The following is a 20,424-nucleotide window of genomic DNA, read 5'->3' as shown; positions in this document are numbered from 1 at the left end:
CACAAGAACATATATAATTCATCGTTACACAGACATAATTCACAAGTTGTCCAATCCGTTCCACAAGTCCAAATCGTTCTACAAGGTAAGACCAATGTCACATTCCATACACATTGTTATCAACGGCCTAAAGCTAGCATTTCCATCTCATGAAGATGTTGGTACTAAGGATGCCTTCCTAACTCAGATTTTTGGTCATGATAAGTGCCTCTTATGTGTAGAATCTGGTCCAATATGAAGGCGCAAAGGTCGCCGACGAGCTCCAAGAGGTTGTCATCTTTATGTGGGTCATCTCTCATTTTTTCTCTTCTTGCCACTACAATAAAACAAGTTGGGGTTTAGTATGTCATGACATATGCAAACATCTATAAAAATAGTGAGCATCTATAAACATAGTTTGCATATATAAACATGGAGCTTGTTTTGAAGTTAACATGGTTGTAATCACAATTAAAGAGGTTGAAGAGGTTCAAACTTACCCTACAGGGGTCTCTTGTAGGCACTGGAGTTACTCATGAGAGTGCATATGTAATATCCACAATGTACACTCCCGGGCTTCTGCTTAGGGCACTGTGTGTTTCGCATATAAAAATGTTAAGTAATGCTTTCGACACCAACCTAGTGGAGTACTAAAGTAAGTTACACTTACCGCACATAGTGTTTTGACACATAGGTTAGGCTCTCTTTCTGGATCATGCCTCCCGTGATGTGTATTGACATAGAACCTGTACGCCCTATTCGAATGAATTTAACAAATGCAAATTGTTAATATCCAAAATGAAGGTTACAAGTATGTATACAAACATATAAGGTAATGAGGATTGTCGATATGTATACGTCTTGAGAATCGTAATGAAGTCTTTATATGTCGTCGGGTCCTTATCTATTGAATCAAAGACCCACGCCATGCCCAGCCCAACATTGACGCCTATACAAATCCAGTGATTGCTGCATGAATTTAATCATAAAAATGGATAAGCTCTTTTGCATCGAATAAAATATATCGAACAAAACTTTAAGTATAGAGTTGAACTTACTCGAAGTTGTATGCTAGCCATATAGCAGAGTTATTTTGGAGATTTTTAAAAGCTAGGGCAATGTATGCCATAGCCTTAAGGGATGCTTCACGTATTTTCTTCTGCCGGATTTTCTCTTTCTCCTCAACCATCTTTCCAGCAGCTAGCTCTTTGCCATCCAATTTCCAGTCCTTGGCATAATTAAAACATGTTGCTGCTATACATTGAGGGTCTACATACCCAGCTCGCACACTTGTCATTTTTTTTGAAAGGTGAACTTGCATTCTACAAATCACGGCATGGGTTAGTATCACCAAAATCCAAATAATTACAATAATATCATATCGAGAGGGCAAGGACTTGCAGGCACCATATGCGAATTAGATTTATTTTCATAGCTCCAAGGTGAAAGCATGTATGGATGTCATTAAAGTCAAAGATAATTTTCCTGGCTGGGCCTCCAAATGTGCCGGTAGGGAAGCGTGCTTGTATGAGACTTATGGTCGTTGGGATAACACGCAAGTACCAATCATGGAACCTTCTCATTCCAAGTGGTAGGCACTGGATGTCCCGGTTTGGTAGGAAGGACTTGCCTCTTTCATACGTTTTTGGGCAATCCTTTGACCATTTGATGGCATCAACATTTGGATACTTCTTTGCCGGTTGTTGTTTGCTGGTGACGACCTCCTCAAAAGCCCATGCTAGGACTTCTTTAACTTGGTTCTCAGGCTTGAACAGGTCATGGGAGTACCACTTGGATGTCGACATGACATCTTTCATCGGAACATAAATTGGCCATACAGTGATTGGATTCTTTTTTTGAATTTTTGGCTCCTTGCAGGCACCCTCTTGTGCATGCACTTCTTTAGGAGGCCCTTGTTGTTCATGTATTAGATCCATATCAGGCCCTTGCTCCTTATGAGGTGGAGAAGGTTGTGCCATCTTAGGCACATGCTCACTAGGAGGGAGAAGACTGTGGCATCTCATGCACATGCTTGCTAGGAGGCAGAAAAGAATGTGGCATCTCAGGCAAGTGGTGGTCAGGAGATGGTGAAAGTATCTCCCCCTCCTCAACAACTCCCTCCAAACATTGAACAGACGGTGAAGAAGCAATCAATACAATGTCCTATTTGTGCCAAAGGATGAACTGGTTCATTACTTCTCCAAGTAATCGTTGTTTGTCGGGAGTTGGGTAGTCTATGCGCCACTGCATGAACTCAGGTTTCACGGTATGCACCTCGACCCTAATGTACTCCGACAGGATCCTATTATTGTGATGCAAGTTGTCAGGAGGATGTGCCACACCCATTGCCACCTCCATCATAGTGTTCTGCCTATCGATGAGAACCACCAAGGTGCAACTAGATGGTTCCCATATGCAATCGACGGGGGTTGTGGCTGCAATAGAACCTTGGCTGCTAGGAACTTTTGAAGGGCTGTCGACTAATGCCAGTTCTCCCAGTAGCACCATTACTATCCTTGGCTCCATAGATAGTCCTTGCTCCTTTAGCGCCTTCACAACTAGAGCCTTCACGGTGAGCTCAAGATTAGACTCTCAGTCTCTGCCATGTTTCTTGTACATGTGTTGTTCCTCTTCGAATCCATGCTTCCAAGTCATTCTTTTCCCTAGCTCCCTCGTGCGGCCTGTGTGCTCAGTGTTTCCCAAGGCAAGTCTATGCTTGTCCCTCTCTTTGGAAGGCTTGAATGAGCACTTCTCCTTGTCTTCAACATGTTTTAGTATCTTTGATACTGCCGCTTTGGTCACCGGGTTATCAAACTTAAGGGAACTATCGGATGCTTCTGTTCTCCACCCAACGATCCAATTCCTTGAGCGTAGCTTCAACCCCCTTCAAGTTTAATTTTCCAGATGCGGCGGCCTTTTCCTCCATCTTCCTAAACCTCTCTTCCTTGCCATAGTAGCCACCGGGACCAAGATGATGGTGGTGTTGGTTCCTATTCACACACTTGATGTTACGGGAACTGAGGGCCAATGCTTTAGATGTAGTCTTCTGAACCACGAGCTCCTCCCATTAACTAGGAGTTATGTTGCCAAACTCGTGGAAGGGAGTTAACCCCTTTTGGATATATTTCTTGTTGAGCTCTGACCTCCAACATCAGAATGACTCTCCCATTATCTTAAAAGCATGAAGTTTTACCGGTTCATGCTTACCCTCCGAAAATCTAAAATTGAGCTTTAGCTTCTAATCCCATAGTTCTCCCTTTTTCTTCGCTAGTACATCTTTCTAGCTAGAGATTGCTGGGTTCAATTGATCTCTTACTAGGGCCTCGATCGCATTACGGAATCATCCTCTAAATTCCTTAGGCTCAAGGATCTCCCCTGCTAGCCCGACCTCTATTATCACATAGCATGCCTTATTTGGATATTGGTTTGCTTTTCTATCCCCCCTTTTACTCTTTGGCTTGGGAGCCGAGTTCGTGGTCGTGTCTTGTGGTTGCAGAGCAGAGGCCTCAATGTCCGTTGCCTCTGCTCTCCTTTCCTCTACTCTGTCTTGTCCGACAAGATGTCGTAGATGTCGACGTTGTCTTTTTTGAGTTTTAGGAGGGGCCTATATGTATGGGAGATCAAAGTGCTAGTAATTAGAACATAGTCAAAGCTTTAGTAAAATTTATAAGCTAAGGCTTTATCCCTACCTCCTCATTTGGGTTAAATCCTTGTCCAACTCCTCCTTCGTTAGCCTCCGTCTGGCTTCATGTGGAAAAGGATCCTCGGGACTTTCATATCCCTCTTCTTCATCCTCGTCGTCGTCTTCATCATCATCATCTTCTTCTCTTGCTCTTCCCTATGCTCCTACTTCCTCTATGTCCCTCTCAGTAGCCTCGTCGTCAAACTCCTCCTGAGTAAGCATCACTGTTATATCCTATTGTAACTCGTCATCGAACTACTGCTGAGTAAGCTGGTCCTCTGGTTCTTGCTCTTCAAAGGTTGGCTCGTGCTTAGGGCATCGGGTTGCATTGTCGGCTGTCCGCGACATTTTGTGTCTTGTTCTAATAGATGCAAGAAAGTGTGCTTTAGATACGCGAGATGGTCTAAGAAAACTCAATGGCACTACAAGTCCATACGCTCCTGGAGGAGACTTGTATCCAATGAACAAGTGTGATTTCTCTTTTAAATCTGTGGCTAAAATTTGTAACTAGTCTTTCTCTCTTATAGTAACTCTAAATGCTATGGTTTTTTCTCCTTAAAATTTCTAAAACCATGCTCTATCAAAATTTATATTGGTCATCTTTTTATGTGACAAATTATGAACAATTCAAATTTTGAATTTTAAAAAACTACAACTTCGAAATAGATTTTGAAATAATAAATGATCTCAGCTGAAAAAGTCATCAATATAAAAGTTATAGAACTCATCAAGATCTACAACTTTTATTTTGGTCAACTTATCATGTGACTTTGTTTGAATGATTCAAAATTTGAATTTTAAAAAATGACAACTTGAAACAACATTTTGGAATAGTATATGATTTCAAATATAAAAGTCATGAATATAAAAGTTTTTGAACTCATCAAGATTTATAACTTTTATTTTGGTCATTACTTCATTTGACAAAGTGTTAGCAAATATTGTTCATAAATTGACATATCTCTCATCTAGTTTCAAAAACTTTGTGTGAGATTCATGAATTTGTGATCAATGTTTGCTAACACTTTATCAAATGAAGAATAGACCAAAATAAAAGTTGTAGATCTTGATGAGTTCTACAACTTTTATATTGATGATTTTTTCAGTTAAGATCATTTAGTGTTTTAAAATTTGGTTTCAAGTTGTAGTTTTTTTAAATTAAAAAATTGAATTGTTCAAACAAAGTCACATGAAAATATGAACGAACTAATAGCAGTAAGAACACAACAAATAGTTAGAGCATGATTTTAGAAAATTTTAGGAAAAAACCATCACATTTGGAGTTATTATGTGGGAGAAAGACTAGTTACAAGTTTTAGCCATGTGATAAACAAGTGTGATTTCTCTTTTTAATCTCTAGCTAAAACTTATAACTAGTCTTTCTCTCTCATACTAACTTTAAATGGGATGATTTTTTCCTAAAATTTTCTAAAATCATGCTCTATCAAATTATTGTGGTCATCTTCTCATGTGACTTTGTTTTAAAAAAATCAAATTTTGAATTTCAAAAATTTGGAAACATGGAACAACATATTGAAGGAGCATATAGTTTCAAATGAAAAAGTTATGAACATAAAAGCTGTAGAACTAATCAATCTATACAACTTTTGTTTTGGTCATATTTTTATGTGACTAAATTTGAAGAATTTAAATTTTGAATTTCAATAAATGATACATTCAAACAAAATTTTGAGAGAACAAATGATTTGAACTCAAAAAGTCATGAACATAAAAGTTATAGAAATCATCAAGGCCTACAACTTTTATTTTGATCATTTCTTCGTCCGACAAAGTGATTGTAACATTGTTCACAAAACTTATATATCTCTCATATAGTTTATGAAACCATATGACATATATGTAAAATTTATGAACAATGTTCTTATCAATTTATCGGATGAATAAATGGCAAAAATAAAAGTTTTAGATCTTGATGAGTTATACAACTTTTATATTCATGACTTTTCTAGCTAAAATCATTTACTCTTTAAAAATGTTGTTTCAAGTTGCTATTTTAAGAAATTCAAAATTTAAACTTTTCAAACTAAGTCACATGAAAAGATGACCAAAATAAAAGTTGTAAATCTTGATGATTTTTATAACTTTGATGTTTACAATATTTTCATTTTATGTCATTTTCTATCTTAAAATTCAATTCAAAGTTCACAAATTCAAATTTTTAATTTTTAATTTTTTTTATTTTTTTTAAAAATAAAATATATCATTATATATTTCAGCAAGTTGTTTTTTTATGTGTACGGGCAAATATAGCAAATTGTTTTTAATACATTTATATATACATTTATAAAAAAATATGCAGAACTAATATTTAAAAAAAACAAAAATATTTATAGGAACGGTCAGTGATTGAGCCGCCTCTATAAATCGAATTTGTAAGAGCGGCTAATGAATGAGCCGCCTCTACAAATCAACCCATTTGTAGGGGCGGATCGTATCACTAGCCGCCTTATTTGTAGAGGCGGCCGGTGATAGAGCCGCTCATAAAAAAATTATCCTATTGCTATACAGCCTGTTCGTTTGGCTGTGGCTTGTCGTAAACGATCGTAAATTTTCAGCCAGAACAATATTTTTCTCTCACATAAACCAGCCAGCAGTACTTCTTCACAAACCAACAACAATACGAACCAGCTAACCGAACATGCTCATAAATCTTTTCAGTAGCGGTGGATGTCCACATATGGACCCCTTAGATTTTGATATTGACCGTGTTATCATAGGCATCTCGCCGTAAACAGACATATCTGTCTATCATTGAAAAACAGCACCTGTGTTTGTGTGTGCATCGATCTACGTATAGGAGTAAAAATCCAGAAAGCTGCACAGCACAGGTTACAAGGGCCTAGGGCCGGCCAGCCACTGTCGGCTACACCACTCTCATCAGATAAACCGTGTAACAGGTATGTGCCAAAACGCAAGAACGGCTGTATTGTACTAGTGCAATGGTGCTGTGGTGAGAGGAGGCACGAGATTGAATGAGTGATGATGGCAAGGTGCCCCTCTTTAAAATCTTTTGTCGGAAGCACGAGTGCGTGCACATGAAACCTGCCCGGTAGCAGCAGCACCAGCACCTGGTCAGTGATCACTGCTCAGGGACGGGTGAGGTGGTGAGGGGTACCATCCCCATAAAGAAAGACTCCGCAAAATTTGTAGCACACGTTAATGCTCCGTTATTCGTAGCTAATTCGGCGGTAAATTTTAGGGAATAAATAGTATTTTTTTCTCACAACAAATTAATATAAGCATTAGCATAAACCAAATTTCAGTAAAAATTGATCAGTGATCAAATGAAGTAATTTTGATACCGCTCAAAAATGACAATGGACAGCAATAAACAGTGTTAAGTAGAACTGTGTCAAACAGTGTATACTGTTCTCTCTTCTTTTCTTTTGATGGATTTTGAATGGTATAAGATCTTTTCCACTATAGGATTTCTACGGGACAGAGGGAGTACTTGTACTTTGTTGGAGTACCCTGCTGATTGCTGTATCCTTGACTGCTCTGTCCTTTGGGATCTCATCGAGCTTTCAATAGTCAATAATTCTGCTTTACAAATTGAGACCCCTTACTTTTCTTCTGAAGGGATTATCTTACTACTAGAGTGGTTGTCTTTCGCAGGACTTCGCTTTGCTTGGTTTCCTCCTCATCGCACGCAAATAACGAGAGACAATTATTTAATATAGAATGAAAACAAAACCTAGAAAGTAAAAAGTAGGATGGAGTTCTGAATATCATAATTAAGTGATCATAAACCAAAAATAGTGCGAACACATGTTTAAAATGTGTCCATGTGTGATGAGTGATAAGTGATTGTCAAAGAGTTGATCAGGTTTTGGTTTATTGTTGAGACTAACAATGGTGTAAGTGTGGGGTTGTGCAACTGCGAACACATGGTTGAGATGTGACCATGTATGTCGATTGATGATGAGTGGTTGTCGAGAGATGATCAAGCTTTGGTTTAGTGTTTGGACTAACCTTTATCGTAAGTGTGGTGTTGTGCAGCATGTCTCTTAGCTAGCTTATGGTGCACAGGTGTGGAGTACCTGAGACGGTCGATGGCAATGGAGAAGGTCAGGCAGGTCTTTCCCAATGGACTAGTTGTGGTGAAGGACGAACGTGAGACTTATACTAAGGTGATTTCCAATTCAAAACATCTTCCACTTTACTTGGATCAACAGGCACTCCTTCAGAGATAGATAACATGACCCAAAAATGATACTTCCTTTAACCAAAAGTCACGCTTGCTAAGTTTAGCATACAACTGATGATCTCTAAGCTTCTCAAGTACCAATCCCAATTGTTCCTCATGTTCTTCCTCATTCTTGGAGAAGACCAGAATATCATCAATGTATATCACCACAAACTTGTCAAAATATTCCATGAAGCCTTTGTTCATGAGGTACATGTAGGCATGAGCATTAGTCAATCCGAATGACATTTTTGTGTATTCAAACAACCCATAGAGAGAAACAAATGCTCGGATCTTCAACCGATGGTACCTTGATCTCAAGTCAATTCTAGAAAATACAGATGCAGCCTTCAACTGATCAAACAAATCATCAATGCGAGAAAGATGATACTTATTATTAATAGTATACACACATCCGTGTACCTCCATCTTTCTTTGGAACAGAATGACTGGGGCTCCCAAAGGTGACGTATCAAAACATATATACCCCTTATCCAAGAGTTCTTGGATTTGTATCTTAAGTTCAGCTAGCTGATTTGCAGCCATTCCATATGGCCTTTTATAAATAGGCACAGTGATAGGTACTAACTCAATAGAAAACTAAATTTGTTTGTCTGGTGGCATACCTGGTAACTCTTCTGACGTCTGGAAAATCACTAACCACTCTGATCTCTTTAACAGCATTTGCCTGATTGAACTGCATTTTCTCAATTATTGCTGCTTTTGCTTGATACTCCACCTTGGTAACATCTAGATGCTTCAACTGAACTACCTTTGTAGCACATCTGATTATCCCATCATGTTAATCAGCCAATCCATTCCCAGAATGATGTCTATGCCCTTGGACTCCAAGACAATAAGGTGAGCAAGAAAGACTACCCCCTTATAGAAATACTTATGTTAGGGCATGCATGCCTTGATAACAACTCTCCTCCAGGAGATTCAACTATCATCTTTTGCTTCAGAAGATTTTTTGGTATGTTATATCATGCTACAAACTTGCAAGATATAAAAGAGTCTGATGCACGAGAATCAAATAATATTGTAGCAGTATTGAAGTTGATAGGAAACATACCAAGCACCACACCTGAAGTGTTCTGAGTTTCCTCGGCAACAACATGATTGACTCACCCATGGAGATAGTGTTGGTGATGAGCCCAAGAGGCAATCATATTTGTTATGGATTGGATCCATAAGTGGGCTAAAACATAATCCATTAGCATAGTACTAATGGGCTAGCTTTTAATAAGGGAGGGCTTTAAAGCCCATGACTGGAGGTGGAACATGCAACATTAATTAGTTCTCCTCTCTATATAATGTATCAACACCCCATGGGAAAGATAACTCTTGGTTCTTCCAAGCCTAAGCCTAAGCCCCCTTTCTCTATCTATCGTCTGCACGCCGAGTGCTAGCACACCGATGCCTGGTGTTCCATCTCCACACATGTGGATATTGTGGAGATGCTACTGTTGTTGTTGCGGCATTGATCGGCGACAAATAAGAAGCGGGCAGACATGTTGCTGCTCCCGGTACGTGAGGACGTACACAACTACTTCCACTACATCGACGCGCTCTTCTTCCACTGCGCTGTGTGTCTAGTGGTAACGATACATGATCCTCTACTCGCATGTAGTTATCTTGGTTGAAAGTGGTAGATCTGCTGGTGTAGCGTACCCATTTCCCTACCATGGTATCGAAGTCATTCATGCACAGTTTTTTATCTAGATTGATTGCATATAGTCGATATGCTTAGTAGATTGGATCTACTTTTTGGTTTTGTTGTAGCACGGATTGGGACGGATGAGATAATTGTCAGTATAGTCACACTACTTGTTTGCCCCTACCAGCTAGAATCACCATCAGGGCATAAGATCAGTTCGCTTTCCCTCCTGACCACGTGCACAACTTGCCCCTACCGGCCAAAATCACCATCAGGGATAACAGTGCATTTAACCAGGTGGGGAGAAGCAACAGATTTGATGTTGTTATCGTTCTACCTCACATGATTGTCAATGTGATTGACATTTAAAATAGAGGCATTTGGAATGTCTCGAAGTCAGCTTGATTTGATCAATCCAATGAGATTTTCAAAGCAATTTCATTGATGCGATCGATGAAATTTTGAGAGCCCACCCACTGACCGGCCAACGGGATCGCCATTTGCGTACAACGCATAGATTGTTAGGGTAATCCCTTTTCACATCACACGGTAGTATCTGATTCTCTGCCTAACTCGGTTTTGCAGGTAATGTTGTGAATGGTATGGCTCAAGTGTATATGTGATGCTTGTGTGTATTTATAATGGTCTGCGTGTTGACTTGTGATGTTTGATGTATTCATGTAGTTCATTCACTAGCTAGTAGTAGCATAGTTCTTGATGGTTTCATGAAGGACTCAAGCATGATGGTTCAAAGGAAGGAAACATGGTGATAAAGATCACCATGACAAAAGGGACATACTATCTCACATTTAATTTGATTATTTGTGATGTTTTAATTTCCTGCCGTACTATTCTTTCATGTCCTGTATGTGGTAGAATAGCTTCCCTCAGAAAAATTAAGAGTTTGCTTTGATGCCCTTCCAATTGCTGCACCTATAAAGATTTCGATCATTGTTTGGTAGGTCTGCCAAAGTAGAGTGCCATCAGTTATCTTAATCTAATAGGGTGGATGTCAGACATTTGCATGCAGTGTTGGTTTTCTTAATGAGGCTATCAAATTGGATTTGGGCCTTGGGCATGATGTTGGGAGCTGAGGCATTGGATGCCACCCAACAAACAAGAGTCACATAGGATGTGAATAGCAAATGTTGCTTACCTATGTCATTATGTTTCTAGTGGTCATGCCACTAGAACTTAGTGAATATGGATCTTGTCCACTATAAGTCATTAGAGGGAAGACGATTGCAAAACATATAGTGGGAGAATCTCTTGTTAAATTGTTCAATGAAAGATCAAAATAAACATAGTGCTAAACTTTGCTTTTTATTTTGTTCTAGATGGCACCTAATGCTCCTACGGTTTTAATTTGCGATCAATTCTTGAGAAATAAAAACTCGCTGGAACAAACTTTATTGATTGGTATAGTAACTTGAGAATTGTTCTCAAGCAAGAGAAAAACGAGTATTTTCTTGAGACTCCCTATCTTGATGATCCCACAGATGATGCAAGTGATGATGACTGGAGTGCTTATGAGAAGCACACGAACGACATTCTAGATGTTAGCTGCCTCATGCTTGCCACCAAGTCCTCTGAGCTTTAGAAGCAATATGCACATGTGGATGCCTACGCTATGATTGAGGAACTTTGTGGCATGTTCATGTGCCAAGCGAGGGTTGAGAGATATGAGATCCCCAATTCCTTGTTTTCATGCAAGCTAGCTAAAGGAAGTCTGATCAATCCTCATGTAATCAAGATGATTGGTTACATTGAGAGCCTTGACGTGCTTGGTTTTGCTCTTCTTGATGAGCTGGCTACAGATGTGATCCTCTAGTCTCTCCCTCCAAGCTATGAGTCGTTCATTCTGAACTGTCACATGAATAGCATGGAGAGTACCATGGCTAAGTTGCTTGCGATGCTTAAGATATATAGCCAGGGAGAGCATTAAGAAGACCTCTAATCATGTGATGATGGTTCATAAGGATAGCAGGAAGTGGAAACGCTTTGTAAAGGGTAAGGGCAAGGGCAAGGCTAAAGATGAGATCTCAAAGCCAAATGCCAAGCCCAAGTCCGGCCATTCTCCTAAAGACAAATGCTTCCATTGTGACGACCTTGGGCATTGGTTTAGGAACTGCAAGAAGTACTTGGAAGACAAGAAAAAGAAGGGAAGTGAGACTTCTACTTCAGGTATATATGTTATTGAAATTAATCTTGCTATTTCTTCTATTGAATCAAGGGTATTTGATACCGGATCGATGATTCGTACTTGCAAATCATTGCAGGGACTAAAAAAGACTAGAAGATTTGCAAGAGGCGAGTTGGATGTGCAAGTTAGCAATGGAGCAAAGGTTGCTGTGTTGGCTGTCGGCACTCGTTACCCTTAGGATTAGTTTTGGAACTAAATAATTGTTATAATATTCCACCTTTGTGTAAGAACATTATATCTTCTTCATGTTTGATAGAAGATGGTGGTTATAAGATAATAATTGAGAACAAATGTTGTTCCATTTATTTGAATAATATGTCTTATGCACGATGTCCATTATATTGGTGAATGGGTTATATATTCTAGATCTTGATGATAAGAATGTTCATAACATTAATACAAAAAGGCTCTGGCCTAATGATTTGAGTCCCACTTTTACCTGGCATTGTTGCTAGGTCATATAAATGAGAAACACATAGAGATGCTCCATAAAAACGGTCTTCTCAACTCTTTTGATTTTGAATCATTTTAGACTTGCAAGTCGTGCTTACTTGGCAAGATGACTAAGGTGCATTTCACTAGTCAAAGTGAGGGCAAGTGACTTGTTGGGTCTAGTACATACTGATGCATGTGGACCAATGAGCTCAGTAGCCAGAGGTGGTTTTTTTTATCAAGCCAGAGGTGGTTTTTAGTAGTTCATCACTTTTACTGATGACTTTAGTAGATATGGATATGTATATTTAATGAGGTACAAGTCTAAATCGTTTGAAAAGTTCAAAGAATTTCATAATGAGGTACAAAATCAGTGGGGCTAAATAGTTAAGTTTCTATGATCAGATCATGGAAGCAAGTATTTGAGCCATGAGTTTGGCGGTCATCTAAAAAATGTGGAATTGTTCCACAATTGACTCCACTTGGTACACCTCAATGGAATGGGGTTTCTGAGTGGAGAATCAGACTTTGTTGGACATGGACCGGTCAATGATGTCGAGGCGTATCAGGTGGAGTCAATTCCACATTTTGCAAGAGGTGAGTTGGATGTGTGCGTTGGCAATGGAGCAAAGGTTGTTGTGTTGGTTGTCGGTACTTATCATCTATCATTACCCTTTAGATTAGTTTTGGAATTAAATAATTGTTATTATATTCTAGCTTTGTGTAAGAAAATTATGTCTTCTTCATGTTTGGAGGAAGATGGTGGTTATAAGATAATAATTGAGAACAAATGTTGTTCCATTTATTTGAATAATATGTTTTATGCATGATGTCTATTGGTGAATGGGTTATATATTCTCGATCTTGAGGATAAGCATGTTCATAACATTAATACAAAAAAGGCTCCGGCCTAATGATTTGAATCCCACTTTTAACTGGCATTGTTGCTTAGGCTGTAGTGTGACATACGCTGGCGTCAACACCTAGGGACCACGCTGCTAAGCAGTGGAAGGATCGAACGCTGGGGCGCATCCGGTCGGCGTTGACCAGACACGTCCGGTCGGTAATTTTTGGCTTTGGAACCTTTCTGTAAATGATCGGACATTGCGGTGTTGAGAGTCCGGTCACTAGAGCGCTGAGTCCGGTCATGACTTAACTGTTCGCACGTTTAAGAAAATAGCCGTTGAGATCCAGTGGCTGAGATTTGAAAGGGCGACACGTGGAGGCCATTCGGTGACCGGACGTTGAGGTCGGCGCGTCCGGTCATCTCGACCGACGCGTCTGATCAGTGCGCAGAGCGCCCTCTCTTGACTCTAACGGCTCTATTTGTTTGAGGGACTCTATAAATAGTGTTTGGCCAGCCCTAGGCTCATACTCTTGGCACTTTGACATACTTAACATCCTTGTGAGCCTAAGCAAACACCTCCTACTCATCTCCAACATTAATTCATCATCAGAGTGAGATTGGGAGTGATTCCAAGTGCATTTGTTTGAGTGATTGTATCTAGTGGCACTTGGGGATGTTGTAGCTACGGATTTCTTGTTTCTCTTGGTGGTTGCCGCGGAGTTAGAGCAGCGGAAGAGCTTCGGCACGTGTTGGTGATTGTTCGTGGCTGGCTCCGGTGATTGTGAGGGGTCTTGCACCTTCCCCGGCGATGAGCCGCAAGGTAGTTCTAGTAAATTGCTCGTGTCATTGAGTTACCTCACTTGTGGGTAGGTTCTTGCAGTGCCTCTTATGGTGGGCTAGGTGTGTGATACCTATTAGCCGCCGAACCACCAAGTGTTGGTCGACACAACGGGGACTAGCGTGCCAGTAAGCACGTGAACCTCGGGAGAAAAAAATGATTCTTTTGCCCCTTGGTATTCTCCTGGTGATTGAATTGGTATTCATCTTGTGATTGATTCACTCCTCCATGCGGCGGTATAATCACCCTACTCACTTATTTACACTCCCGCAAACTAGTTGTAGCAAGCTCTTTAGTGTAGCTAGAATTGAGAGCTTGCTTTGTAGGTTAAGTTTATCTAGTGGAGCTCTTTAGTGTAGCAAGTGTGAGAGCTCTTAGTGAGTAGTGACTTATCAAATTGTGTGCCTAGTGATTATAGTAACTAGAATTATTGGATAGGTGGCTTGCAACCCTTGTAGAGCTAGAGCAAGTTTGCATTTCGCTATTTGTCATACTAATCAAATTGCTCTAGTGATCTTATAGATTTTTAAATATGCTATTCACCCTCCTCTAGCCATATTAGGACCTTTCACCCATGACTGGTGCAATCTGGGCCGCAATGTCCCCCTGGCACCTGCGGGGGTAGTGACGGTCCTCGTCCTTGCTGATGGAGTCGAAGAAGTAGTCTCGATAGGTGAGGAGCTCCTAGAGGGCAGCATCGCTGAGGGCTACCATCTGGGTGGAGCGAGGAGAAGGAGCTTCATGTGTGGACATGACCCGAAGAGCCCGGAGGTATGGGTTCGGCCTGCCGATGTGGATGTAGGCCTTCTAGTACGCCTCGTGCCGAGGGTGGTAGTAGTGGGTGCTCTCGTATTTGATGCTAAACATCCCAAACACGTACTGGCGGTGCAGGAGGTCGCAAAGCCTCTAGTGGAAGAAGTCATCTTCATTGTCCTTGAAGCAGTGGGTGGCGATCCAACCCCTAGGGGCGTTGGGATGGTTTCCCCCTCCCTCGATGTCGTCGTTGTCGTCGTCGGGATCGTCACCCCCGTCATCATCGGGATCCCCGCCTACAGCAGGCTGGGGTGACCCCTATGCGGCTAGTTCTCCTTCTTAGGGCTATTCCAAGGGCTGTTCCTGGGGAGGCACCTCCTCCGGTGGTTCCACGATAGGAAGGCTAGCCCCATCATCCACGCACTGGCTGTGGCGGAATTGAAAGCGAGAGGTCTTGCCCGTGAGGGGGAACTCTATCGGGCGGTTGCAGTGGTAGCGGACGGAGCTCCGGCGCCAAGTCAATAGCTGGCGGGCCATCTATTGACAAGAAAACATGGCAAAGGTCAAGAGATGCTCAAGATAGATGAATATATTTAAGACTGGTGTAAGGTAAAGATAAAGGTTATGTGGTAAAAAGGGTAAGCTCCACCTAAGAGAGAGAGATGATTAGAACCTGGTAAGAAGCAAAAGGGGTTAGGTAAGACAATTTCTAATAAGGCTACACGTTCAATGGTCAACATGGACGATTAGAAAAAAGAGGAGGACCAGCTTGGGTGGCTGGTGGCCATCGGATTTGACCAGGACGTGGCAACGCGCAAGGAGAGGCGATCCTTGTTCACGTAAGGCTTTGTTGGCATGGCGTGGAGTTTGGTCAAGGGGCTGACCACGTGGCCAAATGTTTGTACGTGACTTGAGGCTTAGACCAGCATGCCGTGTCCATGTTGGACATCCTAGGGGCTGTTGTGCCTGGATATAAAAGGAGACCGAGGTGTGCACGTTGATCTGACTGTGGAGAACAGAAGAGGCCAGGTGGTGCGGCGACAGGAGAAGGGGCAGCGCATGAGAGTTTCTGGCGGCTGTTTTAGAGCTTAGGGATTTTGTGTTCAATCCTTTTGTAGATGCTTGTAAGTGGCATCTTGTGAACACATTATCAGAGTAACGAAGTTCAATTATCTCATATCGATGTGTTGGTAATCTCATTCTTTCGCTCAGCTTCTTGATTTACATGTCTAGCATTAATTTGGTTTTAGTTTGATTTCTTGTTCTCAAGAATAAATTTGTTTCGATCAATCTAAAACTGTGTTGGGGCTTGCTTTGCGTTACTGATCTGAGAAGTTTGATTGGTCAACCTGTATACATTTTGCATAATCACGAAATTAGGACTTATCAATACTCGTCACTTTCTGGATCAGCGTGCTTGTTTATTTTATATCTCAGAATTCTAGACCTCCGATTGACATGATTCTTGTTGGGTTAGTTCATAAATTTCATCTACTTTAATGTATAAAAGTTTGAGGTCAAGTAGAGCTACAGGTTTGGGTCGAGATTATTTTTATTAGAGGTGCGGTGTTCTGTCCAGAATGGAAAAAACGAGGCTTGATTTGGTTTTGTGTTTACGGAAAAGTTTTAAAATTATTTTTTGGCTTCCGCAATCATTTACCCCCTCTGATTGCCTATCTGAGTGTGAATCGATCCTACACTTTGGTATTCTTGATGGCTCCAGTGTTCGCTTTGGTATTCCACGTTAAACATCCCATAGCCATACCGTCGGCGGAAAAAGTCCCTTAGCTTGCGGTGAAATAAGCCTTCCCCTCTGTCTTAAGTGCATGCAATCACTGTCCATCCCCAAGGGCTTTGGAAGGGTTCCCAGCACCACCAGGGCCATTGCCTCCATTGTCAGAGTCGTCATCGGAGTCGTCCGGGCCATCATTTCCAAGGTCTCCTCTGACTGCTTGGTGAGGTTCTTCGTGTTCAGCCTGGTCTACTCCAAGGTCTCCTCATGTCTCTTGGTAGGGTACCTTGTGTCCCTCCTGGTCATATGTCATGGATGCCAAAGAGACCTACGACAGGCCAAATCGCTCCCAAGAAGGTTCCCAACGTCCATGTTTTCAACGACATTGAGATCCTGGACTACCCCTCAACAAGAAGGGATGCAAAGGCCGCCTTGATCACCAAATCCGGCAACGTGTCAAGCACCTAATACACCAACTCCTACACACCATCTACACTGATCATCATAAGAATCACAAGATTGTTGGTGGTGCGCTAGGGCGTGGAAAGGTGTTCCAACCCTCGCTCGCTTCTGATGATAAGAAGGTGTTGCAACAGTCACTGGAGTCCACTAGTTCACCCAAAACGGTCCGGCGAACAAGTAATCCGACGTCAATCAATGGTCCGCCGGGTCATTTTGAAGATGTAGATCACGCTAACAAAAGTGACCATGAGAGGCTTCTATGTGTAGTTGCAAAGCTTAGAGTTGAAAATAGAGAACTAGACGAAAGGGTGGCGGAGTTAAGGATGTCTCATTTGGATTTAGAAGATAACTTTCGCGCCTTCCGCTTGAGCAACAATCCGAAGCTCAAACGCCTCGCCAAGGCCATGGGAAAAGGGGACCTCCTTTTTCCACCATAACCTTAAACATCTCATGGCCCTCACAATAACACTAGGTGATAGGTTGTTTTTGCTTTCATCTATTTCTTCTTCCTAGATTTTATTCATGATATAATGTGCCTATGATCTAGTCAAGATTTGAATAAAATAATGGTTTTGCTAGTGTTTTCCACCAGCAGAACCCCTGCATTTGATGTCTACATTGTTTTCATGTCCAGAACACGTTGCTAATCACCATGTTCAGAACCCTGCTGGATTCCTAATCACCATGTTGCTAAAAAGATTACCAACCCAAGGTTGCATATATGATTTGTCAAAATTAATATTTAACTCATCCCAACCCAAGACTGTAAGCTAAGCATGATTCTACCTATCTAGCCTGGGTTTTAAGGATGATATAACAAAGTCTAGTAAACCCTAACATAGGATTCAAGATTATGACTCAACATGTAACTAATGGTCTAACTACACTAACTCAGAGTAAAACAAATGTAAGCGCAAGATGGTCAGGCACACTTGCCTCAAAAGCTGTTCAGACATATGATCTTTACATCTCGTTCAACCTTGATCAGCCTTCCCTTCGATAGGGCTCGTTTCTACGAACTTGTGAGCACTAGAAGCACCTAAAATGGAGCAACGGTTAAAAAGATAATGAACTTTTGAAGTTTTAGGGACAATTGTAAATAATAGGATTTATTTTATTGTAATTATTTTCCAAACCAGGCAAAATGTAAATTATTTGGACCAAAAAATAAATAAATAAAAGTTTAGGGACTGCTTTGCAAAACTGCCATTTTCCTGAATTATTTTTATACTAATAAAAATAACATTTATGATGTCATAAACATGAATTATTATATCAGTATATAGAAACAAAACATTTTTTATTAAATAAAAACGCTGCAAAGGATTTTTGGTAAGGGTTAGATCGGACGTTTCACAAGGCACCGGCAACAGTACAAGGAAAATTAAAAAAAAACAGGGGCTAGATCGCGAAATTGAAGGGGCTGGCGCGGTGGGCTTGGCCCATTGGCTGTGGACCGGTGGGGGTTTGTGTAGGCGGTGCACCACAGAACGAAGGGGTATGGGGATTGATTCCTGGCCGCAGATCCACGGATGGACGGCCCAGGGAGCTTCTCTGCTTTGGTCACCGGAAAGGCACACACCACGGCGGCGAGCTAGAGGGCACGGAGGACCTCGGGATACGGCGAAAACAGAGGTGGAGCTTACCGCACAGTCGGGCAGGGGGTTATCGGCGGCAGCAGCTGGCACGAAGGGCAAGCATGTCGCGGCGGGGCTGACGGCAACGGCGAGGTGCGACGGCGATCACGGAGGACGACGTTGCGGGCACCAATTCACAGAAAGAAGCGGCGAGGTGGGTGCAGTGTGTTCTTGCGAGGCCAACGGAGCAAGAGTTGGGGTGCGAGGTGATCGGGATGCGGAGATCGGTAGCTCGGGCCGAGCTTCGGTGATGACGGCTGCGGCGCTGATAGTAGGTGCTGCGGCGAGGGAGAAGGCTCGAGGAGGACCGGGGTGGATGCGGCGTGCGTGCGCAGGTCGCTGGAGCCTTTGAAGAGGGAGAGAAGGCCGTAGGGGCCGGTCCACGGAGCTCGCCCGCATGCCAACAATGGCGGCCGTACTCTGGCGTGCGCGGGAGTGAAGGGTCAAGACGCGACCGCGTCGATTGGGGGAGCGCGGAGAGAGGGGAGATCCGGGGATCTCTCTGACGGGGTCGGGGACGCGGGAGCGGCTCAGTCCGCGCGGAACGAAGCACCCCTGTCCGGCAGTGGCGGAAGAGATAGGGGAGAACGGAGGAAGGGGATGGCGCCGACAGGCGGGGCCCGCTCGTCAGCAGTGGAGAGGGGAGGCCCACTCGGCAGAGACTGCGAGCGACAGGCGCTCGCGCGGTGGGCTGAGCAGCCTCCACGCGCAGATGGGCCTCGGCCCAGGCAGGAAGGGAGGAGGGGCGCGGGTGGGGAGACATGGGCCGGCTAGATTGGGGCCGAGGGATAAAGGAAGAGAGGGTTTTATTCTTTTTTTCATTTTGTAAAAAAACTAAGGTTCAAATTGAAACCCTTTTCAATTCAAACCAGTTTTGAAACTCCTTTAAATATTTTGAGTTTTGAAAAATTAATTCTTACTTTTGGAGATAAAACTTTTTAACTATTTTTGTGAATAAAAACTAACACTTTATTTTAGAAAAAGGAGAAAAACTTATTCGCATCTATTTTGATTTTTCATAAATCATGTTTCACTCATTAAATTGATGCATACAACATGAATGCAATACAAATATGTTTAACTTTATAAAATATTATTCTCCTCTAGCTATTTTTTGCTCATAAATTTAAATTTAATTCTAACAAATTTTAGAAAATTGTGAAATTCAAAATTTAGGGTGTTACAACGCACCGAGGGTGCTCCGGCTATGCCCTGGTGGTGCGGTCGCAGTGCCTCTGTTGTCGCCTTCGGCAGGCCGCAGTAGAGGCGAAGATCCGGAGCATGGCAGCGCGGGGCGGAAAGGGTGGGAAGGGGGCAGCTAGTGGTGGAGCAACAGCACGCGTCCCCCATGGGGCCGACATGGCCCCCATCGCCATGCCTCGCGGGGACCCTGCCTCATCCCTCCTAGACAAGTGCATCTGGATCTTGAAGGCGGCTATACGGGTGAACAGGGCGGAGGGTGGCATGTGTAGGGGTTAAGGCCAGCGGTGGAGAAGAGGGAGGCATGTGCGGGATCGAGGCTGGCAGAGGGCGGCACATGTAGGGGCAAAGCCAACGGTGGACGAGAAGATGTGGTGATGCATGCGGGTCAAGGCTGGACGGTGGAGACCGACACTGGCGAAGGGTGGGGGTGACGGGCGCCGGCAATAGAATGGTGGGGGCAGCGGCCGAGTGGGGGTGGGGGTGGGGGTAGCCTGGGAGGGATGATGAGCTAGGAGGGTCGGGAGGGTTTGGCGGATGGCCAAGAAAAGGGATAAAGTTGGTTTCGCATGAGACTCCCTAACTTTAGCGACTCTTTTGTGGGATAAAGTTTCAATGCTATGACGATAATTTTTTGGGACCGAGGGAGTAGTCTATGGAGGGAGGAAAATCGGTCTATAGAGCACGTGACAAGGATATTTGTCATGTGACACGGACATTTTCGCAAAAGGTTCGTTGTTAGTGTTAGGACCAATTGGCACCGTGGGTGAAACCAAAAGATCAAGATAAGTT

General features: G+C 42.5%; 1 protein-coding gene across 1 annotated transcript; it reads right to left on the bottom strand.

Moving 5' to 3' along the window:
- LOC136514487 (uncharacterized) lies at window positions 1-18,805 on the bottom strand. Its single transcript, XM_066508434.1, has 7 exons — window positions 18,442-18,805; window positions 17,732-17,834; window positions 1,038-1,301; window positions 838-948; window positions 650-734; window positions 480-570; window positions 1-316 (listed from the first exon to the last, which is right to left on the bottom strand). Exons 2-6 carry the CDS (start codon window positions 17,749-17,751, stop codon window positions 481-483), a joined length of 570 nt encoding a protein of 189 aa, XP_066364531.1. The 5' UTR covers window positions 17,752-17,834; window positions 18,442-18,805; the 3' UTR covers window positions 1-316; window position 480.
- Between the last annotated feature and the right edge of the window lie 1,619 nt (window positions 18,806-20,424).

The sequence above is a fragment of the Miscanthus floridulus genome, chromosome 16 (genome assembly GCF_019320115.1).
Source record: "Miscanthus floridulus cultivar M001 chromosome 16, ASM1932011v1, whole genome shotgun sequence".
NCBI classification, from domain to species: domain Eukaryota; kingdom Viridiplantae; phylum Streptophyta; class Magnoliopsida; order Poales; family Poaceae; genus Miscanthus; species Miscanthus floridulus.
This window is presented reverse-complemented; position numbering and strand designations above follow the sequence as displayed.

Coding starts and splice junctions, on each gene's coding strand:
- LOC136514487 (XM_066508434.1), bottom strand. CDS start 17,751: ATGTCTGAACAGCTTTTGAG. Junction 1,302..17,731: donor ATGTCTGAACAGCTTTTGAG/GCAAGTGTGCCT, acceptor CGTGATTTGTAG/AATGCAAGTTCACCTTTCAA. Junction 571..649: donor GTGTCAAAACACTATGTGCG/GTAAGTGTAACT, acceptor CGAAACACACAG/TGCCCTAAGCAGAAGCCCGG.